Source organism: Polyodon spathula, chromosome 10 (assembly GCF_017654505.1).
Source record: "Polyodon spathula isolate WHYD16114869_AA chromosome 10, ASM1765450v1, whole genome shotgun sequence".
Classification (NCBI taxonomy): domain Eukaryota; kingdom Metazoa; phylum Chordata; class Actinopteri; order Acipenseriformes; family Polyodontidae; genus Polyodon; species Polyodon spathula.
The window spans coordinates 38,990,222-39,016,066 of NC_054543.1; the positions used below are offsets into that span (position 1 = coordinate 38,990,222).

The window sequence follows — 25,845 nt, forward strand, 5'->3', positions numbered from 1 at the left end:
AATAACTGGATCATGTAATAATAAATAATCTATGACAGAAATGTTTAAAGTGCAAATCTGCTGACTCTGAGGACATTGAGCATTGGAGTATTTGTCTAATTTAGTGCTACATGGATAAACATTTGTACCTGACCCAGAAGCCTTTCTTGCTTGATAACTGCAGACCTTTTTGTAAGAATGCCTGCCTTTGCAAATTGAAAATAAATTAAAAATCTCAAGGGCCTATATTGGTGTTGGTTCTGCTCTTCTGTCTCAATTTGTCCTCCCCCACTCTTTCTATTTTTTTTCTTTCTGGCAGCCTTCTCTGTTCCTCTTCTCTTTATCATGCTGAGCTTCTCCTCCTCCTGAGTCTGTCTGTTCCCCTTCCTGTCTGCCCTGGCTGTGTCTCTCACAGACACTGTACCAGCCAATAGGATAATGGGGTCTCCCTGCTGCTAACCACTCAGCTAGTTACTTATTACCATGGCAACAGAAAGACCCTCTGGTACAGTAAATGTGAATTTTAGACCTACATTTTTGAGTACTATGCAACGCCATGCACAGTACAAAGCAGGGCAAAAAGCAGTAGGAATAATAATTAAGCTAAATGATCATTTAACTGTTGGTGTGCCTAAAAATGTTTTCATAGTTTAAAAATAGTAGCTTTAAATATTTATCTTCATTAAACTAAAATGCAATACCTTTTAATAATAGTAAGTTCTTCCACTCCACTCCCCTTTGTGTGGACAAGATAGTAATAAACAAATTAAGTGGCTGAGTTCTTGCATAGATACAAAGTCCAAAGTAAACCACAATGAGGTGTTTCCTGTGTTGCAGGGTTATCCAGAAACACTGGAACCCAGCAAGGGACCTGAATCCAGGCCACCCTGAAAAAGTGTGGGGAAGGCTAAAGTGATGGGGACATGCCAGCCCTGAAAAAAATGGCACCCCTAATTTGATCAGCCATACACTGACAGTCCTGTGGAAGGACTGTGCTTTAGAGCACAGCTGGTTACTCCACTTAACTCCACAGGCAATAAATATTCCTCCATTAAACACTTTTGTTTTGTCTTGCAGTTCTATGATGGTAGATGGAGTCATGATTCTCTCTGTCTTGGTGATGTTGGTCTTGCCCTCTTCCAGCATGGAAGGTAAGGAAAGATATGGTTTATCCTAACTTTCTGTGTTCTGTGGGAATTATATCAGTTGTGAAAAGTACCAAGCAAGGATTGTGTGTTTTAAATGAAGAACTAATCGAATATTAACATGAGCTTTAGTTGTGTGCTTTTGCACATTGTGTTGAAAAGTTTGATTGAATTGTGTCATAGACCTGTGTCAGATTTCGCACGCACTTCTTGTGTTGCTCTGAGCACACTCTTAAACTCAGGGGAGATGTTTAAGGAGGACAGAGATGTTTTTGACTCCTGTAGTAGATTGTTCATGCACCAGGCTTGCAACGTATCCAGCTAACTTTTTAATAATGAAGAAAATCACATAGACTCATTTTATTTGAAGTTTTAACGAATCAGAGCAGTAATAGTGCTCCTTCTGTTTATTAAATGCTTAAAAATTGATTGGGTGGTTGCAGACCACAGCAAATCCCAAGCAATAGGCAGTCTGGGTTATTCCAGTGCCTTTGCAGGTTTAACAGCAGTCATACTTCAGCACAGTAATACAGGTATGGTTATCACATACCTAGCAAAACCCTTAAGCTCCCACCGCTAAATCCTAAAATATGCAATATGTCACTCTCCAAAGCTAAAATGTAAATCCTATACCTTATAGCAATGCATCAATATAAATGATATAAATTCAAAATTGTTCTTACCTTCCACTATCTGGAAGTGTAGTTGTAGAATACAACACAAAAACAAGAGCTGTCTTTAAAGGCAGACTTCTGAATATGACCAAACAGCAACTAGCTTTTTCGGAGATCTTCAGAGCATGGACCACACAACTTGTAAGATCAAGTTGAGTGGTACTTGACTCAGATTTTACCTTGGCTCTTAGAGTTTTTTTCCCATTTAATACGTCAGAAGACCCAATTAAATCTAATCTATCTTTAATTATCTTTGTGTGAATAATATATCTAAAAAATACTGTTGACTCCCTTTTCAAAATAAATTGAATGTGACCTCATGGTTCACTACCTTCCACCCCTCCTTTCCCTGAAAGTTAGGTGAACTGGAGTTTACAGGGTCCTTGCTAGCAATTGTAATACAGGTATATATGTGTGTGTGTATCTGTCTATCTCGCTCTCTCTCTCTCTCTTACACACACACACACACACACACACACACACACACACACACATTATATATATATATATATATATATATATATATATATATATATATATATATATATATATATATATATATAGGCACTTAAATTACTTTTGTTTTATTTTGTACTGCATATCACAAGCAACTATATACGAAACAATGCATTAATATCATACTGTTATTATATTTACACGTATTGCACAATGACATAAAGCAAATAAAATGTGTACTTGCTGAAGCAGTTTTTATTTTAGCAAAAAAGGTGTTCACTTGTGGCAGCAATGCACCAGCAAAAGTCACAAGGCAGTGACGTCAGCTCCCTAGCAACAAGCCTCGATATGTAGCGGATTTATGTTAGATATGTTTTAATATGTAACACCAGCTCTATTTGATTATATTAACCTGAGTCAAAAAAAACATGTCCCTCTTGGCAGCATATTATGTTACCTTTTCAGTGTGTTGTCAGTGGGCCAGTTTAACTTCATATGCAAATGTGTGTTAACAAAATATTGGACAAAGACTGTATGGTATTATTATAAGCCTTTGAATAAAACCACTAAGAATACAGTGGCCAGTCCAGTTATTTTCATTGAAGTTCAGGTTAAAATGAACATGTTAAATAGAATAGTCTTATATTAACTGTACCATGGTTGGACTAAGCCTGGCTTCTTTTTGTTTCTAAAAAATCTCCTTTGCAAGCAGGTTTCAGACACCCTGTTTACTTTTTCACGCTATTTTTTTAATTAATTTTTTTAACTAATGAATCTCTACTGTAAGTGCTTTTCCAAATTCACCTCATGAAGTCATTTTTGGTCAGATTCAAGAGATGCCTTGGCCCGGTATCTTTTCAGATAAAAAAAGCTTACATCCTAATTTTTATAACTAAGCTCTCAATATTTTTACAATATAATGAGATACAGACTCCTGTCTCTCTTAAAGCACCTTCCGTTGATTATCATTCAACGTTGGCAAATCCCGTTTTAAGAGCCAACACTGATTCCTGTTTTGAGGTGCCAAAGACTAAGCATTATCTTTTGAAGGTCTAATGCCCTTCCAGAATTATACTATTATACTGTTATAATATATTATATGTGCCTGAGACACTTAATTATTTCACTTTTAAACTCTTCAGGTTTCCCTGTAAATAAATACATCTGTTTATTACTGCAGTAAAACTTCAACACTGGCCTTTTTAGTTTTAAATGTAACTCTGTCCAACAGTTGCTTTTTCTTTTGTAATACAAAAGCCTCTATTTTTGGCTCACAAACGTCATCCCAATTAAAATCGCTATCTTTCTGATAAGAACTGATTCTGTAGACAACTGGTAATTTTAAATAAAATGCTTGCTTTGGTTGCAAAGTTTTCATTCATTTCTATAATATAATGAAAAGAACAGACATTACCCCATATACGCCCTTATTCCGGTACCAAAAAAGTATTTTGGTAGTTAATTTTGCTCATTATAGAAAGGCCTTGGATTCAAAACTGCTGACAGCCGAAGTGAGACTTGCTGGTAGTCAAAAAGCACTTTCCATGCCCAGCACCGGTCACAAAATGAGTTATTTTCCTTCAGTAGGTCCACTGTGTACTAAGTTATTAAGTACAGTTTACACTTTATTGTCTTATATTCAAACATAACACTTCCTCTGTTATAATAAAAATGTACACTTGTATTCTATTTGAATTATTGTAGAATACCTATGTTTAACTTAAACCTTTGCGTTCCTATGTCGAACCAGGTCCGACATTACAATTTTCCTTTTCTGGTCCGATGGTCCGACATCATCATCCTTTTTTTTTTTTTATTATTTTTTTTTGGAAAAAGCCAAGAAAACCTTTGGTTGAGTGAGGCCGATAGAAGCTGAGAGAAGCCGAAAAAAAAGGTGCGGATCTGAGCAATACACATAGCCCCTTCACCAGAGATAACACGGACACAAACAAAGAAGACAGCTGCTTCCGCATCCAGCACTAAAAAAATAGCACAGACATTCGCAGAACTTTGAGATGTTATAGTAATAAAATAATGACTTGGATCGTATTATGGAGGAGTTTGGTGATAAAACGAGTGATCAGGAGATGATTTATCAGTATGCACGACTAATAAAGAGGTATGTGAAAATTACAGTGAACAAGGGGTGGGGCGGGGCTGGAGATGCAGTACTGAGTGTCCTGTATATGTGCCGTGCCTTTTAAACCTGTTTTACTGTGAAAAAAACAACTTTTAAACAGTGCGTGTAAAATAAACAGCGTATATGAAAATAAATTGGACCTGACGCGCCTGACAGGTGCTGAGTAGATGGACCGCAAAGGGTTAAAGACTACTTTCAGGTCAAGCTTACTACTTTTCTAAACAAGAAACTTGACTGTGAATTCATCAAACTATAGGTTTGTTAATATTGAGAAATATAGTAGCATTATTAAGACTTCTGTTATTACTATTTATTACACTAAAGCCCCAAACAGACAAAAATACTCAATTCAAATATGATGTTTCTATTTAATTCAAACATATTTTTCTCTTCAGAGAGTTTATTTCATTCTGTTCCTTATTAGATCAAAGTACTTCTTAAAACCCCTGTGCTTAGTTGCAATAAAATCAAATAGGTATAATGTAGCTTTTTTTTTTAGTTTTAAACATTTGTTCTTTCTAGAAAGGATTACTTTTTCTTTTTGTTAATTTTCAATACCTAGCCTCTGTGTTTAGTTCCCCCAGATGCCTGCTTCTGCTAAGGTTACAGGCTTCTGTGTGTGATAGCCGTTATTAATTTAAAGATAGTGGACACGGACAAGCTTTTTTTTCTAACATTAACACTTGTTCAGTTTTCTTAGTTCAAATCCTTGTAACATGTTCATCATTTGTTGCAATATTATTTATGCTGGTTTTATATTCTTTTAAAATACATTAGTCAGTACAATATTTGTTGCAATTTTACAAATGTTCAGTTTGTCTCCCGAAGATCAGCCTGCTTCCAGTAGCTATGACTGTCTTGGGTCAGTTTCTGCTCACAGGTGTAGGTGACAGTCTTTAAAAGCCTGATACCTGCAAAAACTTAAATCTTGTTAGTTGGGCTCCCACCTTACATTGACATTCCCATCGTCAGTGGGAAGACTTCATATAAATTAAACTGTTTCTATAAAAGAGCCTTCCATTTCTGACGCATGCACCTTTGACTCAAAGGTCACACCTTGTACAAAGGAAGGGTCACTCGTGATACTGGGGCATTAACTCTGAGTCATAAAGCAGAGCAGTGTTGTCGTTGTTGATGTGTCTTTCACTTTGGCAGCCTATCACTTACAAGGAGAGCAGGATAAATCAGAACACATCACTATGTCTGCATTTATCTCAAGCAGTCTGTGGGGGGTGGTGGGTGAAGGCTGTTTCTATTGTATTTCAAATACTGGTTAACTGAGGGAGCCTTTCTGCAGCATGTACTGTCTATATCTCCACTATTAAAACCCCTATCATACTGAGCCAGTGTGTTTTTTTTTTTTTTTTTTTAATTCTTCCTCTGCGTGCCACATCAGGGATGATTAGTGATAGGGTACATCAGGGGGATCCATAATGGTACTGTTAATTTCTGTTTTGCTCTTTTTTTCACAAATAAATATAATCCTTCCCCTCCATAATTTAAATGAAACATCTTTCTTTTAAAGTTAAACGTAACTTGACCTCAACTGAATATGTGGAGTGTCATTATTTTAATAATAATAACAATTCAACAATATTTAAAAAACAGGACTGCATCTATTCTTAATGATATAAACTGCCATCCCAAAAACTCTGCTCCAAACTCTGTGGATTTGAAGAGCCCCCTCTGTTAGAACTCTCCTCTATTAAGAATGGTGTTACTGTACTACTTTATCTGTCGTTTTCTCACTTTTGTTTCCCTGCCGTATTCATTTTAGAAGGAATCGGAGTGACTTGGAGTAGAGTCTTGCACCGGGTCGGAATGTGACATATTTTTTGTGGTTTGCAGTTCTGGTGCTGGTCTACTCGGGTCTGAATTGGAATCATCAAAAACATTTTCTCTCATTTCAGCGTACTCGTCTGTAATCTTTACCCAAATAACTATTAGACGGTAAATGTACTGGTATTTCCTGCACTAAAGCAGATGATTAGTAAGCTGACTAAGAATCAGTATTCTCGTGTTTGTATTGCTGCTTGCCGCTTGCTTGGTACGTCACAAGATCATTTTGTCGTGTGTGCTTGGTGATATTAAAAATGTTTGTGGAAGAGGTGAAACAAAAGATAGAACAGGGTTTATGTCATGTAGTGGATAATAGTTTGCAAGGTAAATGTGAAAGTGAAACAGAAGTGTGGAATTCTTTTGGAATCGTAGCGAATGAAAGTAATGAACATGTGAGTGGATTCATTTTGCTTGTAAAACCTGTCATTTATGTTTTTGTGTATGACAGCCACAAAACTGGTACATCTCTGCGAAAGCACAGGTGTAGCTTCCTTTCAGCTGGTGGCATGAAAGGAACGTGTTTTATAGTAAAGTAGCGATAGTTCAAACGTATATAGACCACTAGAGAAAGCTACCACACTGTATATCCTATTGTATTTAAACTCAGTCTGTGGAGAATGGTAGAGAGATGTGAATGTGAGAGTCAGTTGGTACAGGACAAACACTTGCGGGTTTTGGTCGAGTTGCAGGTCTTATTAAAGTGGGTCGGGTCGCAGGTAAGAAGACTGTGCTGCAGTGGGTTTTGAGGTCAGGTTTTTCAGAAACGGGTCGTAAAAACGGACCCGAGCAGGACTTGGAGTCGTCAGAGTTTGACTGAGTGCCATCTTCATGATAAGCACATACTTTCAAGCTTTCTCACCGAATCTGTGACAACTATGGAAGCCTGTGTAATCAGTCACTCTCCCCAGTGCTTACTTTGTGTCTTACAACCTCCGTGCCACACCTTATTTGTTTAGTTCTTTCAAACTGTAGCATCTTTTTTAGTACCCGCATTCTTTTAAATACCAATTTTGGTTGGCAAGTTTTTATTTGGCATGTAGTCTTCCATTTAGGTTCAGACCACTTTTTATTTGTTTTTCTTCAGTGCCTTAGAGCAGTGGTTCATAACTGCAAATCCGGGTTTTTGTTTCTAACAAGAAATTGGATATTTCCCAGATCCTCTGTTGTCTCCAATTTGGATTGTGGTCCAATTTGGTGGAGGTTAAGACAATGAGGCCTTTTGACAAAAGTACATTCAGTAATTTGAAATCTGCACTACTTTCAAGTCCAAAGAAGAATTTGTACGGTACAGTAGAACCTCTGTTTTTTAGAGGCTTTGTGCAACATTGGATTAAAATAGTTTGGCCAGTTAAACCAGTTTATTTTTTAGATTATTTTTGAAGACCAGGAATGCTCCACAGGATTAATGCTTGTCAGAGAATATGCCTTCCTCTGATTTAATTTGTGTACGTCATTTAAAGAATAGTTTGAGGTTTCCTTAAACTTTTTTTTTTTTGTTTTCCACAGAAGAAGAATTGAAGGTTAACACAAAAACCTATGAGTGTGTTTGTGAGGGAATGTCCTGTGGGAGCAGGGATCGCTGCTTTGGCCAGCAGTGTTTTTCCTCACTCAGTATAAATGATGGCACTTGGGTTTACCAGAAAGGCTGCTTTCAGGTTTACGAACAGGGAAAGATGACCTGCAAAACCCCTCACTCCACAGAACAGGCTGTGGAGTGCTGTCAGGGGACTTTGTGTAACCTGAACATCACAGCACAACTGCCCCTAAAAGGTAAGACATTTCTGCTAAATGGAAATAACTTTATTTTTAATATGGATCACTGTTATTTGTAGTGTGTATATTGTATGTCCTGCCTCATCACAATGATTTTTGATCAATGTTGACAGCACCAGACCTTCAATAGATTGTAGCATGACATTGCACAGCACAATATATGTCATGTTTAGATATGAATAATGTTTTCTCAAATTAAAACAAGAAAGAAACGTTTCTTTTGATATTTTTGTTTTATTAGAACAGTATGTACGCTGTCTTTTAAGTCTGCACTGCAGCAGCAAACCCTGACTGTTTTTGCTCATGTGACTTTGTTTCCACAGGATAAAGACCAAATGCTTGGCGCACAGATGCATGCTATGGTTCGCTAAATTGGATTGTAGCTATCACTTTATTCCTTGATTCTCTCGGTTACCAAAAAATTGACAACTTTTTTTTAAATAACCTTCCGCCAAAAGAAATTGTGCTTTTTAAATGTATTTCCTTTTATTAAGAAACTTTTTCAAGAGGATCCATAGTGCCTTATGTGAAGAAGAATTTGTGCGGTTAGGGTAGGGATGGGAATATTCAAGACAAACACATTTTAATCTAGTGGCAGCTTGTTCTGATGTGAGGCCCAGATTTGGCTCATCCTCATCAACAGCTGTTGCCCATCAGAGTCAATCTTTATAGCTTCTACTCCACAGACACTTCTCTTTTGTAAAGAGACATTTCTGAAGATCAGAATAGTCACATCCCGCTTTGAGCATTTACAAATGGTAAAATAAATGCAGGCCAGGCTTTTTATTTTTGTTTTGTGATGTATCTTGATATTTGTTTTGAAAAGAACAACTTCCTTCACGAGGCAGGAGTGATTTTATTGTGAATTGGATTAGCCCTGTGACCAATTTTCCAGGTTCTCAGAGAGTTCATTGAAGGACAGGATGGAAAGCTCTCTAAAGACCCTTTCACACTGGCACTCGTACCCAGGTCCCGACCCCAGGTTCTGGCTAACCGGTTCACAATCCTGCGTACCTGAGTGAAACAAAATGCATAACGGCCGTTTGTAAGCTGATGAAAAAAACAAACGGCCACGCCTGCATAAAGTTTCACTTCCGCAAAAAATATTTGTTTATTCTGTTTAGACACAATTTTTTTTTGAGACATACCATGAGCCAGATTACAGCAGGGTTGAAGAACCATTTGCTCTAATCAACATTTGGGCCAACGGTTCAGTCCAGAGAAGCTTGGATTGCAGCGTCCGTAAAACAAGCTGCTCCCGTGGCATTGACATTCCCCCTCTGTGTGCTTGCGTCTGCCACCCAGGTCAGTCCTGCTTTATCAAAAGCAGTGTGAAACCGCGTAGCCGACCCGCATGACTCCTGCTCCTGACCCTCGTAGGTTCCGACCCAGGTAGAGCACCCAGTGTGAAAGTGGCTGTGGGGGGGAAAAAATTAATTTCTTTGTCCAAATATACTGATATAATTGACAAACTGGGCAGACATCCACTATAAATGACCTATTTTGTCAACTGTCTTAGTTATAGATACACACAACTGCTTTTGTAATTCACCCCTTTATTTATTTATTTATTTAAAGGGAAACCTCGACAAGGCGAAGCTCTGCGTTACAGTGTGACAACGCTGGCCGTCGTTATTGTGGCCCCTGTCATAGTACTGATAGTCCTGTCTGTGATTGCTGTCCTGATCTTCAGATCAATCCACCACAATCAGATGGAGAGGCTAAACGCACAAGATGCAGAGTACGGGACGATAGATGGATTGATAGCCTCAAACGTTGGGGAGAGCACTTTGGCAGTAAGTGAAGCCAGTTTTGTAAACAGATTCTAATTTTAAATGTATATAAGTTATATATTGCACACGTTTGTGTTTTTTTTTTTTTTTTTTTTTTTTTTTTTTTTTTTACAAAACAGAAGTGTTGGTTCCTAGAATGTTTGCATTGCTACATTGTTTTGATACAGCTGTCAGTGGAATCTAGATTATCCTAAGTGCTTGCCATTTATATCCTGTATTTCAGTATGTCTGTACCACATAAAACTGAAGAGAATTTGGCACTGGTTTTAAAGGCAGTATTAGTAGCATTCCCTGTAATAAAACTACTAAAGAAAGTGTATTCAGATTTTACCAAAGCACACTTTCACCGGGGAAATGAAGCAATGATTTCTAGGTCAGATTTAATTTAACAGGCTCTGTTTTGCCTTAAGGCAAGCTTGGGTTTGTGATTATCTAAAACTTTGGAGTTTGATAATTGTACAAAAAATATATTTTATAGGTTTTGAAGTCTGTTTTTAAATCGGAAGATAACCAGCACCCTCTTGTGGATTCCTGAAGCATTTGCAGGAATAATTAGGCTGTAAAATTCACTATTTACTTCAATGCAGTACATTGGAAAGGAAAATAATTGATAGTTTAGAAATATGGGTTTATAATAAAATGCTTTATCTTGGCAGACAACCACATATTTAAAATTAAGATATGCGTGTGTTCTATATTTAGTGCCACTGATTTCTCTTTCTTTGTCTTTACATAGGATTTGTTGGACCATTCCTGTACATCAGGCAGTGGATCTGGTCTTCCTTTCCTGGTTCAAAGGACAGTAGCTCGGCAGATTACCCTAAATGAGTGTGTGGGTCAGTATTCTGGGGATATTGCTACAGTACTTATCAGGATTACAGAATGTGTGGTTTAGTTTATTAGGAATGCATGAAAAAACAACTTGAATGAGCAAGCAACTGTGATATAAGCACTGTATTCCTACTATGTTTCTGTTGAAGAAACCTATACTTCAGCATAGGATAGGGATTAAAGAGATTTGTTTCACTCTTCTACTAACACCAAAAAAAAACCAAGCAGTATGTAAAAATAACAGTACAATAAAAACATACACATATATATATATATATATATAATATATATATATATATATATATATATATATATATATATATATATATATATATATATATCGAGAGAGAGAGAGAGAGAGATTACAAAAACATGCACAAATTGGATTAAAAACTCATATCTGCCAGGCTAAATATTATAAGGAAATATTGCAACATTCTAGAATCTCTGACCCACAATTCCTCAAATCTCCGTCCCTGAAGGTCCAATAAAATGAAATGTCCCAGATGTCATCTGATTTACTTATTGAATGTCAGTTGGGTTCGTATGAAGCAAAAGGGGGGTAAAAGGGCTTTTCTCTGGGGTGGTAAGTGCACTCTGTGAAACGCACCGCCTGTAAGAAAACACATTTTTAAATAATAAATCACCCTCTGCTTTCCAGATCAGTGCTAGGAGACTGGTGGGAGAAGGTTTCAACAGAGTGTAAACAGTCTGGGTGTGCCAAAGTTCGTTTTGTTTTCTGTACATTAGTAGATGTTTCCCAACGAATATTTGCTTGCTAATTTTATTAAAAACTGTTCCACAGGTCCAGGATAAACATACGGTAAACTGCTTACTAGTTAGCAAGCAAAACATGGTTTTGATTCCGGTTTATAATCCCCAGTGATGACCTGTTTCGTTTGGTTTTTTTGGTTTTTGTCTTTTTATTGTATAGCTTTTTTGAGTTCAAGGATACAGAAGAGTAAGTCCCATGTGATTTGTTCCTCCTTGCCTGTGATTAGTCCCCAGACTATCTTGTACAATTACTACATTTTCTAGCTCTTAAGCAACCAAAAAAACAGGTTGTTGAATATGACATTTACAGTCATGTCCAGTTGAATTTATTGTCCTTTTTATTATTATTTTATAGTACTGTAAAAACTGTTTAAATTTCATTCAATTTTAAGGAATGACCCCCCAGCTGTTGTTTCTTGGAATCAAAGAACCCTCCTGTTTGCAATGCAAAAATGGCTAGGTTCTTTTGGGAAGATGTTCCAACTGTAAGGCAAGACCAATAGCTCTCCAGACAGCTTGCTCAATTATCAAAATAAACCGCTTGAATAAAAGCTCCAACACTCAGTCTGCATGTACACAACTAAGTGTCATGCCAGATAAATTCAGAGAAGTTTAACAGATGTATTCTATTCACACAGGTTTGTTATATATATATAAAATTAATTTATTATTGATTTATAGGAAAAGGCCGCTATGGAGAAGTATGGAGAGGACAGTGGCAAGGAGAAAGTGTGGCAGTGAAGATTTTCTCCTCCAGAGATGAAAAGTCCTGGTTTCGAGAGACTGAAATCTACAACACTGTGCTGCTGAGGCATGAAAACATATTGGGTAAGGTGGCAGAGTGGTTTGCACTGCACAGATGTAGGGGTGGTGCAGTGCTCAAGACAAGGAAAAACAACAAAGTACTGGTGAAATGATGGTTTATTGATTTGCAATCCACAGTCTGATGACAACAGCAAACAACAAATGATAACAGGCAATACACAGCATGGTGTAGTGCTCTGTTTAATCCACAGGTTCATTCCCGAAATAATAGTAGTCCTGGTATTTAATCACCCACAATAAACATAAACAATATACAGTTAATCGTGACTCGAGTGCAGTGTTTTCCGGGTTTCGTGCCGGCCTGTAGTGACAGCTCCGGATTGTGTTAGCTGTCTAATAACAACAAACAAGCATTTTTAGACATGACAAAACAAACAAAACACTCGCGGTAACTACAGGTTCTCCTTCACGTTAGCAAGATCACTTGCTACATCCCCTTATATACCGTCAATCACGCCCCCTTTGTTAACGATTGCAGCCGCTCCTCCAATCCGCGACTGCCACATTGTTTCCTTTTCGGGTCGATGATTTAGTGTACCGTAGCTCAGCCCCATTCTGTTCCATTTAAAAGGCCAGGAGGGAGATTTATCACCAAGAATCATTCTGTCTCTGTCACTGTTTGGGCAGTTCATTGTAGAGCAGTGAGGTTTTAACCCTGCCTAAACAAACTGAACCTACTAATTGTCAGTATTTCATGGAATTGTTCTTCCCGAGTAGCCCAATCACTAGCTAGTATGCTATATCTTCTGATGTCTAATTTTAATCAGTTTTAGCATGCAACAAATGTATTAATACTTTATTTGGGAACAAATTCTAACAGAAGTAATTTTACCAAAATATACAGATCCAGATCCTTGAAAAAATATCCTTTTGAATCACGTACAAGTTTCCTATAAAATGCATATTAAATTATCCAGAGCTATACATACATAGCCCAAATAGAATTTTATTCCACTTCTTTTGCATGGGCTGCTCATAATGTATCTGCAATTCTGTTTAGTATTTATGATACTGTGGCAGTGGCTCGTTCGACAGAATTTACTAAACTTCTGTTTACATCTGATTTCCAGGTTTTATTGCTTCGGATATGACTTCAAGAAACTCCAGTACACAGCTGTGGCTCATAACACACTACCATGAAATGGGCTCCCTGTATGATTACCTGCAGCTGACCACTCTGGACACGGTGGGCTGTCTGCGCATAGCCCTGTCCATATCCAGTGGTTTGGCACATCTGCATGTAGAGATCTTTGGAACCCAAGGAAAGCCTGCCATTTCACACCGGGACTTAAAAAGCAAAAACATCCTGGTTAACAAGACTGGGCAGTGCTGTATAGCTGACCTAGGTGAGAAGTTTCTGTTCCATCTTCTGTAATGATAATATTGAGAAGCAAAAAATGGGCAAAGCAATACTTGGTAATACTTCCCTCTCTGTTCTGTTTATCGGACTGGTACTGCAATTGCAAAAAGTTGAGAGCCAGGTTTACCTCTTAAAAACCTAAGTTTTTAAATAAATAAAATACGTTGATCATTATTTTGATATCTCTGGACATGTAATATGTTTATTCACTAGAGGGCAGTAAATTATGGAGGATCATTTGTGTCAATTTTAAACAAATAAATAAAAATACATTATATTTATTTAGTTTTTTCATTTTGGCACAATCTTTTCACTCTAGTATTTCTCATTGAGCGTCAATCATACTGCCGCTGGAGAGTTTGATTATCTATTAACTGCTCTGCTGGCTAGAGTCAGCGTAGAATCGAGACCTGACAGCCGAAGAAACCATTCAGGTGAACATCCTCAAAAAGAGGCATTTGATATTTACAGCCCATTGTGATAGATCTGAGTATTTTAGTTCGTTGTGACTTTTTTTACCCTTTTAAAGACAGTTCCTTACGGTTACCCAAAATGGGGGGTGGTAAACATTCAAATGCCAGAGCAGATCAAGAATGTCCAACCTTCAACAAAATGTGATCCTCTTCAGAGTTAGACATGTGAACCCCCATTCAGGGTTGTGTGTGTGTTTTAATAGTGGGATTTAAAAGCAGAGTACCATGTCATTATGTTAATCATAAAGACCTTGTGATTTAGAAAGCTGACTTAGTTGTGTGTTTTATTCTTTGTGCGCTATCTTTTCTAGTAAAGGAAATCTATTTAGCCTGACATTTATTGCAATTGAATAGTAATCGTCCTGTAAGGAGAGCTTAGGTGTCTGGAACAGCTCATATCACATAAACCATTTTAAATACAGACTTTTTATTTTAATGCTTTAAATGTCTATTTCCCCTTATTAAACAAACCATTATTGATACGTACTTCATGTAAATTCTCCCACTGTACAAACACTGCACATTTTCCCACTTATCCATTTTGCTTCATGTTTACAAATAATTTTATCCAATGTACCATTACCCTTACATTATACCTGTGGGTTGTTCAATTTGTGTTTAATGTTTATTAAATCACCATCACCCTTTTAAAATTTCAAAGATATTTCAACAGTCTAAGCAGATGACCCACCCACATTAAGAGGGAGGTTTTTTTTTTTTGTATATAGAATATCTAGTTATATAGATATATAGTATATATAATATGTGTGTGTGTGTGTATATATATATATATATAGTGTGTGTATATATATATATATATATGTATGTATATATTTATATATGTGTTGTGTATATATATATATATATATATATATATATATATGTATGTATATGTATATGTGTATATATATATGTGTGTGTGTGTGTGTGTGTGTGTGTGTGTGTGTGTGTGTGTATATATATATATATATTTAGAAAAAATAATGATAAGACTATACAGACAAGGTTCCAGGGTACTCACCAAATAATTTATATCACCAGTGTATTCGATGGTATTGACATACCTTAAATGGATGTTAAATGAAAATCTTTATTTATAATCATTAATCCTTTTTTTTATATATATATTTTTTTCATTTCAGGTCTTGCTGTGATGCATTTCCAAGATACTGATGAGTTAGATGTGGGAAATAACCCCAAGGTGGGGACTAAGAGGTATATGGCACCAGAGGTTCTAGATGAAACCATCCAGGTTGACTGCTTTGAGTCTTATAAGAGAGTCGACATCTGGGCATTTGGACTTGTTCTGTGGGAGGTTGCCAGGAGGACGGTTAGCAATGGTGAGTATAGTTTAGACTTTTAAGATTGCAAACGGTAAATACTGAAGTAAACTTTATAAATGAAATGTCAAATGTTTCGACGAAAGGTCTTTCTCAGTGTCTTCACTGTTGAAATCAGTTATTTAAGAATGTGAAGCAAAACTAATTTCAACATTAAAGACTTTCAATCAGACTGTTTTGGCATTGAATTTACAAGGTTTCTCAATGAAGAGTTTTACCGGATATGTCACAATGTTCTATAAATATTAAGTGCACTATTTATTGGCATAACGATATAACTGAAATGTTCTTAAACTATAAAAAATCTTTTAGGGTTAGGGTTATCAGTTTAGTGTGGGGGGGGGGGGGTTTGAATGCAAATAACAGTATATACAGCCATATAGGAACGGGAACATGCTTACAAAACCCTAATGTGCTTACCTGAATTCCTGGAAGCATGTGGCATTTACTATGTTTGTACAGTCAACATCGCTTTATCAGGACACCTCGGGAGAAGGAAAAATATCCTGAGTAAGCAGCTGTCCCAGTTAAACGAGAGGCAGTCGAGGCGACCTTAGTCGCACTTTTTTTTAATTCTTAATGAAAAGAAAAGGAATGAAGTCACATCACATTATGATTAAATACATAATTTTAAAATGAGAAACAATATATATATATTTTTTTTTATTCCTAAACAAAATTAAATCGCATCTGTGATGCTGACACTCGTAACTTTCTTTGCAACACCAGCCTTAGAAACCCTAGGAGACTCCTCCTTCTGGAGTTCGACACGATTTATACAATTTACACAAGTCACTGTGTATGCATGTACTCGCTGCACTGTGCTACGCAGCCCGCCTGGCTCTGAAAAGCAATCTACATTCACATGGTTCATACGCTAGTCTGGAAGCTTGGAGAAAGTATGGAAAAATGGCAAACTTATTTCCTGGTCTTGAAAGTGCTTAAAAAACCTTGTCTCCATTATGAAAGTCTTTGAAAGTCTGGAATTTTACTGGATAATGAAAATAATTCTGTTTTTAATTATTATTTTTTATTAATAATAATTGATCTCGAAAGCGGGTCAGCCGCTCTAGCGGCAACTGTCTAGGCAATTTTACTAGTAGCAATTTTAACTATATTGCTTGTGACCAAATCCCACAAGGATTGCCCCGTGTAACATCCATGACAACTCAAAGTGAGCACACTGGTATATGTCACATGACTCTGTCTGCGCCAGTGAAACGAAGGGCAAAATGGTCACTACGACAGCCAAAGTATATACATTTATATTGAAGGCTGATTTTTGAAACCAAGTTAGACTGGAATTACAAGCTACTGTACACTGCTGACCATTTCCCAACCCAACCTTTTTGTCCCTATTTAATATTATATATATATATATATATATATATATATAGAGAGAGAGAGAGAGAGAGAGAGAGAGAGAGAGAGGAGAGAGAGAGAGAGAGAGAGAGATATGATAATTATCAACACTCGCTCAAATTTAAAATAAATAAATAAATTCAACATTTTCTATAGCACCTATGGTGTGTATAAACATAGCATGTTGACGTCGCTTTTTTCATTTCTTTAATGTGATTAGTAAAATGTACCGGTAATTTTATTTTACATGTATGGTGCTTGCTTGTAACTTACAGTACCGAGTGCAGCAACAGTTTCAGGTCCAAATTGTCAGCTGAGTGTAGATGTACTATTTACATCCTTGTTATATGGCCTTCATTATACGATTTTAAATACTGATTAAAAAAAAAATATATATATATATATAATTATATCAAACTGCTGCTGACAATAGCTCGTACAGCATTAAATAAGGAACCGAGATTTAAATGAACATCTGCAATTGAAACAAAACTGAAACTTTGATGCGCTTTTATTTTGGGCGGGGGGTTGTACCATGTTCTTCGACAAATAGGATATAGCCAGAATACTGAATGCAGCGTGCCACAAATAGGTACTGTACTTATAATTCTACTTTTTTATTCACAAGATCATTGATATTATTATTATTTATTATTAGTGGTAGTAGTGACAGATACTGTAATAAAGAAAATCAAGATCTAAAAACAGTACTAAGGTTATTAATAATTTAGCTAATATCGTTATCCAAGGTGATCTCCTTAACTTACTCCAGCAGCTTATATAGTTCGTTTTGGATTGTCCCTTTACTGTAGCGAATAAAAGGCTTTGGACCCAAACAGCATTGTTATAGCGAGGGTGTGCTCTAAGTATTTTACTTGTATGTTTAATAGACACCACTTGCACTTTTTAATATATAATGTGTGCACATTTGTTTATTTTTTGTTATTTTTAACCTCCTATAGTGTGCAAAATTTAATAGAGGGTATAAAGAAGTTTGGATCAGAATCCAATGTCATCCCTTACAAAAAAGTAACATACTGCAAATATACTTGTGCCAAAATGGTCTGGTTTTAATATACTATTGGTACATTATACTATCCTATTTTGACACAAGTGTACTTGCAGTATACAACTTTGTATATTGTTTTTGTAAATAATGCAACGTAGTTCTCAAATGTTGGACATTTCTTAGATTGTATCTTACTTCTCTTTTGCATACCTGCATTGTCTCTTGCTAGATGTGCACCTCCAGATTCTGACAAATACTTTGTGATCCAGAGCAGAAGTTGCTCCTGGTTTTTTAAAAGTTATAGTGCACTGCGGCTGCCCGCCTATGTGGATAACTGTCGAAAAAGTAGTAGAAACTAACTAAAACACAAGTCTGGGAAAAACAAATGGAAGTCTGGAAAAAGTATGGAATTTGATGTTGAAAAAGTGTATGAACCCTGGTTCATCATTTGAAAATACTGTATCCCAATTAAATGTAGTGAATACCCAATTAAATTACATAAACTGCATTGGGAAGAACCATCTCCCAGAGTTGTATCCCATTTAAGCAGCAATCCTGATTAAGTGGCGCCGACTGTACTGCCTGTAATCTGAAATTGATACTGATTTCTTCATTCAGGATTGAATAGATTTATGGATATTAATAGTCGGTGCTAGGCAAGCAGCCATATTCTGTGCAGATACTTTACCCTTTAATCCTGTAGCATTGTGTGAATACAATTACAGCTCCCAAATTCTTAAAGGAAAATCAAATCTATCCAAGAAAACAATTCTAATTAATAGAGTTTATCTTGCACAGTGGCACATAATTATTGCCTAGATTAAATGTTCTGTGTGATTTTGTCTAGGCTAACATTTCATACATAACTTCAACACCAATTTCTAAAATCTGAGTAAAACTAAAGTAACCTACCGTACGATACAATTTTATGGTGCAGCTGTTCTTTTGGCATTTTGTGCAGTGCAAGCCTTAAATAATTCCATGTATGTATATTTATGATATTTACTACATTTTAAAGTCGGTATAAGGATAGCATGTACATTATTAAAATGTAATCCTGGGGTTAGTCTTCTGGACAGACGTTTCTGCCAGTGTTGTCTTTCAATGTCTCTTGCTTTATCTGTACCACAGTTTTTACCTGTCTCTTACACTGAGATCATAGACATTTCCCCAAGCAATTCTTACAGTCCTGTTGATCAATAGTGCCACTATACAGTATAACCTGTATTTGATTTTAAGTGTTGTGGTGTGGAGAATGAATTTTAGTTTACTGAGATCTTGTTTTGATAAGTTACAATGATTAGAAATGTTTTAAAAGTGCACCCTAAGTGTTTCTCTCAAAATATGATTTACACAGCAATTTATCTGATTGCACAATACTTTCTCTTCCTCTTGCATAGGTATTGTAGAAGACTACAAGCCACCCTTTCATGATGTTGTCCCCAACGACCCCAGTTTTGAAGATATGAAAAAGGTTGTTTGCATTGACCAGCAAAGGCCAAACATTCCTAATAGGTGGTTTTCAGATCCGGTGAGTAATTGTGTTTAAATTGAAAAAATGAGTGAAGGAAATGATGTTCCCTTTTTAAAACTATGTTCATTATGTGACGCTAATGTTTGCCGCTTTTTTCTTGTTATACAAATTGCATCCCATGGGGGGGAGGGGGGGGGGGGGGGGGGGGGGGGGGGGGGGGGGGGGGGGGGAGGGAAAGAGGGGGGGGGGGGGGGGGAATAAATAAAGGGGAAAATAAATAAAGAAAGATTAAAGTGGGTGCACTTAGTGAATTGGTGAGTCTAACTGACAGTAAAGGTCTGACATCAGTGCAAGCTTCTTTGAAGTTAAAAGCAGTAAACATGATGTTCTTGCGCAGAAGAGGTTTGAAAATAGAAATCATTAAATGGTGTGAAAAGCAGTGCTTGGGTTCCTACTGGGCTTAATTATCTGGATTTCTGTCTGCCTTTTATTGCATGCCTACCTTGGCTCATCAATTTCTGAATTACCTGTAGACAAAATGTACCCTCTTTCATTATGTTAAAATATTTTTTGTATTCATTTTTCTTATTTTCAGACTTTAACATCTGTTGCCAAGCTTATGAAGGAATGTTGGTACCAGAATCCCTCTGCAAGGTTAACTGCACTGCGCATCAAAAAGACACTGACAAAAATTGACAACTCCTTGGATAAAATCAAAGCTGATTGCTGAACTCTAGCACCAAGTGGCAGTGTAAGGGCTTCATGAAGCACACAAGTGTTTTGCTTGGAAACAAGACGTGGGTTCGGTCCCGGCACAGTGCTCTATAGCGGCACAGATTTATTTATTTTAACAACCTGATGGGAGAAAAGTTTGGCATCCAAAGATGGCTTCGTGGGCATTTAAAAAGGCTGTAAAGATTTGGTGATAATTTGCTGGCTACTGTCAGTTTGCATTCCATAGGAACTTGTATAATTCACATTCTTCAAGGAAGAAACTGTCACCTGGGCATTGAATAATGGCGTTTGGTTGTCTTAGACACTACTTCGGTAAAACTAATAACTGGACTGCTGTTTCAATGAGCAATATGGTCAGTGCTTCTCTACTTTATTGCACTAGCAGTCTTTGCATTCCTTACTTGCACTGTTACTGATGCATTGTAAAAGAAAATTACTTGCCAAAAATCGATTGGTTGTTTATCCCACTAACACCCTATCTTAGAACTGAGAGACTGAAAAGAAAAAAAAAAACAATAATTAGTTATTTTATTTTAGCATCATTTCTTGCACTGGTGTTTACATTATTGTTGGAAAGTAGGTTTTCTTGGTATTCTTTATAAAACATATTTATTGCTAATGCACTAATTAGTTGTAAAATGGTGCAGCAGTTTAAGCTACTTTTTGTGTCTTTCTTGCTTCATAATACAAAAAATGACGTATGCAGTCTTTAATGTAATCTATTTTGTATATCACATTACAGTCCATGCATTATGTATCTAATGTTTTTTTGAATTTTTTTTTTTATGTTTTATAAGCTTTATTGAGTTCAGATGCTAAGAGTAAATAAACACTCAATTCATAATTTATACATGTGAAAACAATCTATTAAAATAAGGTTCAAGGTTGTCAAGGCTGTGGAGATGCTTTGTCTTAATCTTTAAAATACTTTCATTGTAAAATTAAACATTTTAAAATTTGTTTTGTTTTACTCAACATTTGATATTTAGTAGTCCATTTGTATAAATTAAATCAAATGTTTGCAACCGACTATATGAAAGGGTTGTTTGTGATTTGTGTCTCGGATCTCATAACATCATGTTAATGTTAAACATGACATTTGTTTAATTTTATTAGCAATCTACTAAGTTACAAATTATATAACCAAAACTGATTTAAAGCACACTAAAACAATGAAAAGGATTTCACAAAAAAAAAAAAAAAAACACAAATGACATTTATATGAAGCCCTCTCTATATTTAGACTAGGCTGTCCCAACTTCTAGAATCATGGCAAAAATATGCCTGCATTTTACTATGTAAAGCATTAGCAATACAGTGTAATGGGTTATACTGCAGAGCCAGAGTAAAACAGAGATCCCAAGACGTTGTGATGTCATGTACAGATGCGACCAGCTTCTTCATGCAGCTTGAGAGGTGGGAAAATGCAGGACTATTGTATAAAAACATATCAGTTTAATTTTTACATGACAGCGAATGATAACGTTAGTTAGTTTACTGTATAAACTGGGAGCACAGCCTGCTGCTCCCAGTCTTCTATCTACACCAGCGCTCTCACTACTGTTCCGGCTTTATCAATGCCTTCGCTGAACTAACTCTGTCCAAACAAATGCGTGAATGCTTTCATGTTATGTTTTTGGTACATCCTTTTTAAGCTTTACGTTAAAATGTTTTTTAAATAAAATATTCACAAACAGGCATGCTTTTGTAATATTCTAGCATTATTTTAAAACATGTTTTGCACAATTTCATATTAATATAGAAAACATTCACCAAGAACTATGGTGCAGTTGAATTACTTTAATTTGCATACTTTATAAATGAGGCTTCTGGCATTGAAACTGTTGAAGATTATTGATTTAGACAAGTACTTGTAGGACTATGGCAGTACTATCTAGATACAAACGACTTCATTAAAGCCTGTTCTGCGCTCATTTAGATTTTATTCATACATTTTCTTAAAAGGAACATATTTTGAAAGCTACAGTAAATGCATGAAAGCTTGAAGATAAGTTTCAATAGGCTGACCAAAATAACAAGGTTATGTTTTTTGTTTTGTTTTTTTAGGTCACAGAAACCCGCACAGATCATGCTTCGTAGTTCGTGTTCCACATGTTGCATTAAGTCATTACTGATTTTCTTTTTTTTTTTTTTGTGGCATGAACAGCATGTTCTGTAACAAGGAGGAAATTGCTTTTGACAGAAATGAAGTGTTTACCAGTATTAAAAACTGTATGTAGTTGCTGTAGTAACCCAGACTTTGAAATTCTTGGTGTGGCTGATCTGCTGTAGACCCTGAGATGGGGCATGTGGAAGACGGGCCTGGTAGAGTCACAACGTGGTTTAACGATTGGTGATTTACACCCAAAATACCAGGGAAGAGTGTTGCTAATATTGAAACTGTCCTTTTGGTTTCACGCATGGTGAAAATGTACTTGTCCACAAAACATTGTGAAACAAGTCTGCAGCGGGCCAGACACCATGATCACTGCAAAAGGATCACTGTTTGCAGGTGTCTGTATGTGTTTAATTAATGATCCACAGACAATGTACATGACAGGGTGGGGTTAATGTGCCAACCAATTGCATTGTAGACTGAATCAGGGCAGATAAATAGATCCAGCATTTGACATGTTTGTGTCAAAGACAAGGGTAGGAGGCATCACCTGCCTCAATAAATCTGTTACTCCGCTTTTACAGGTTGTACAGCCAAGAGTGATTATAAATCACAACAATGTCTAACACAGTAAATATGCACTGAGCTCCACCTGTTTTAGGCACTAGTCACTATAGTTACAGTCAGCTTCTTGCAACAACCAGCAGATCATATTTACAGATATGCTGATGGCTTTTCACAATAAATTCTGCAAAGTTTTTTTTTTGTTGTTGTTCTGTTTCTTTCTAAAACTCATTACAGATCTTATATGTACCAGTATAAACAAAACAAATGTTCATGTTTAAATTAAAACCAGGATTATAACGCTCAGGAGTATAAGTCTAAAGACTGGCGTTTAAGAGCCTCCTTAATAGATTTGCAACAGGACCAGGCGTGTTGATTTCATCTTTTATATTGTTGAAAGCCCTTTAAAAAAGAAAATAGTGAACTACTGAAAAAGATGTCTACATACGGCCTAGTGGCTAGGAGCTTTTTTTTTTTTTGTGGTAAGTTTATAAAGCAACCAAGTTTAATTTTGTCCTTTTTTTCTGTCCAGGCAGTAATTGAACTGTGAGATTGAATGCTACCAACCTGTTATATGCAGACAGTTCATGCGCATTCAGTTCAAACTACCCAGACGCTCTATTACATTTATAAGACTGTTTTCTCACTTACAATTTCAACTTGCAGTTATGAGTACAATACAAAACTGCACAGGCTCAAATGGGAAGGGTAAGTGGGCCCAACTGTATGCTGCTTTGAAGAGATAAAAAGAGGTATTCTGACATGAATAATGTATTTTGGTACCTGCAGTCATAGATATGACAGGGACCTAACTGTACTCAAAAATTGTATCCAACAGACTGAAAGCATAATTTCAGCATACTGAGCCCTGGTTCTCATGGCTGCTGATAGTAACGCCAGGACAAAGCTATGTTTGTGTTCTGGCCATGGAGTGTGCGAGTAGAAAGTAAAAAAAATTATCTGTTCATCTGGGCTGTGGAGATGAAAATTCAATACCAGCCAAGATTACTACAAAAAGGAGTAACAGCTTACCTTGGGGATGCTAATTTTGTATTTGATATATGCAGTAAGTCATGGCAAAGGAGGAATGAAGCATAACCAAGCACATGTGGCGTAGTAGCGTCAAGGTCAAGGCTGGTCAGCGGCAGAAATAGCAAACCCAGACCGTGAAAGCTGCAGTTCAGTGCTTTTATTTAACAACAGGAACAAACAAACAAATAATTTAAACAAAACACTTCAAAAACAACATCCACGCCACGTCTGTCACACTGCATAAACCGGGAGCACAGCCTGCTGCTCCCTGTCTCCTCTCTACACCAGCGCTCTCACTACTGTTCTGGCTTGCCAATGCCTTTGCTGAACTAACTCTACTAACAACCATTTCTTTGTCCCCTTTTTAAATGGTGTGGTGTCTTCTTCAGGTGGACAATTGACCAATTGATCAGCCAGCCAGGAAGTGCAAGCCTAGCATTATCGGGCTAATCAATAGGATAATTAACCTCCCCAGAAAGACACCACACCAAACCAATTTAACTTAATTACCACGTGGCTGTGCCCAACTTGGCTCCATGCTGTTCCCCCACTCCTGAGCCAAGATGATTGCCAGCCACAAAAACACACATTTTAATGTGCAGGGCCTCTGCCCTGTCACACATATTAAAACTCTAAATGAGCCTGATGTGCATTGTGTGGATTAAGTTAACAGATTGCTTATTGCTTTCATGATAACAGCACATTTTGTGTTATTAGTTAGAGTAATAGGGAGCTATAATCAATAAAAAATTAAAATAATAATCAGTTCATGCGACATCAACATTTTTACCTATTCATAACTGATTGGTTAAGACCAGAATAATGTGTTCTATGGTCAGCATGCCATGCTTAAATTAGTTCTTAATTACCTACAAATTAAAAGTGGCCCTGTTTCCATCATAACCATGCATATTCTCACAGTTTAGGTCTCTATGAGCTCAGTATGATTTCTGTATAAATAATACTTTCTTTATGCTGAAAACTCACACTATGTAAAGCAAAACTCACACACTTGCGCTTTTAACTTCTCTGTACAAACTCAGCCATGTTGGCATGAACAGAATCGGATCAAAAGACAATGAACAGAAAGGCATGTCACAGGAACTCACCTTAAGCGTGCATATGATGGCCTGTGAGGAAAATAAACTGGGCCCTCATAAGTGGGTGGTATCTTTGGCCAAAAGTTTACAAAAAATAAGTTTAAATGTCAGCATTCCCTTTTGAATTCCTTTACAATATGCATTTGTCTTGTTTCACAACCATATGTCTGGGCTACCCTAGTACATAGAAAAACATCTGGTATTCCCTTCAGTCACCAGGGATCATTACAAATAATCAGATTGAGATATGGCTGTTACTGGAGCCAGGCCAGTGTGAGTGTACAAGGTTTCAAGCATAACCATAAATGCCCTAGTGGTGCTTACAGTTGAGTATAGAAGAGAGGAGGCCTGTTGTGTTTCTTGGTTGCTTAGGAGACATTTCTGAGACCAAAGGAGGCTGAGGTGGCCAGAGATTGGTTTCTAGGGGTGACTTCCATTTGGTTTGATGAATGAGTCTGTGAGCTGTTGTCTCAGATGAAGGGGTCTTCGTGATTGGTTTGGAAGTCACTCTTCACCTCTGAAGGCAGTGCTAAGTGAGCAGCAGTCCTCTGGAACATACTAACAAGATTTACTTTCCCAGTTGGCCTGTATGCAAACTTCTGAAATCCACTTCTTAAGTACTCCACATCCTGTTCATTCAGTTCTACTATGTCTGTAACTGCCTGCATTCAACTTTAAAATGATTTTGAGATGAGTATGATTTTTCTTTAACTTATTCACCCTCCTCCAGGAAGAATAATAAGCAAAGAGCTTCTAAAGACCAGGTATGCAGTATGTAGTGTACGGTAGGTGCATTCATAGAAGGGCAACAATAGTTTTATGCAACTTTTCATTCATCGTGGAAACTGGTACTGTTAAAAAAAAAAAAAATGAAGAAATACAGTATTTATTTATTTATTTGCAATATATTGATATAAACACTGGCCCATTGGTACATTACTCAGTCTACTCACACTGCCTGTTCTCTTAGTCGGCCACTGACTCTATATTCACACCAGGGAAAGCAGATTAATTCTCTAGTTCCAGTCAGTCATGGGGGCGGAGTAGCTCT

At 36.7% G+C, this 25,845-nt stretch overlaps 1 protein-coding gene across 3 annotated transcripts in view; it reads left to right on the forward strand.

The window, feature by feature from the left end:
• LOC121322286 (activin receptor type-1) overlaps nucleotides 1-21,011 on the forward strand; it is a 35,434-nt gene extending 14,423 nt beyond the window's left edge. For all 3 annotated transcript variants that reach the window (XM_041262047.1, XM_041262049.1, XM_041262048.1), the window contains exons 2-10: nucleotides 1,057-1,130; nucleotides 7,740-8,003; nucleotides 9,585-9,802; nucleotides 10,536-10,635; nucleotides 12,086-12,232; nucleotides 13,300-13,575; nucleotides 15,205-15,402; nucleotides 19,174-19,304; nucleotides 19,843-21,011. In XM_041262047.1, coding sequence (XP_041117981.1) covers nucleotides 1,061-1,130; nucleotides 7,740-8,003; nucleotides 9,585-9,802; nucleotides 10,536-10,635; nucleotides 12,086-12,232; nucleotides 13,300-13,575; nucleotides 15,205-15,402; nucleotides 19,174-19,304; nucleotides 19,843-19,977 — 1,539 coding nt within the window. In that variant the 5' untranslated portion in view covers nucleotides 1,057-1,060 and the 3' untranslated portion in view covers nucleotides 19,978-21,011. The remainder of the gene's footprint in view (nucleotides 1-1,056; nucleotides 1,131-7,739; nucleotides 8,004-9,584; nucleotides 9,803-10,535; nucleotides 10,636-12,085; nucleotides 12,233-13,299; nucleotides 13,576-15,204; nucleotides 15,403-19,173; nucleotides 19,305-19,842) is intronic.
• The last annotated feature ends 4,834 nt before the right edge of the window (nucleotides 21,012-25,845 follow it).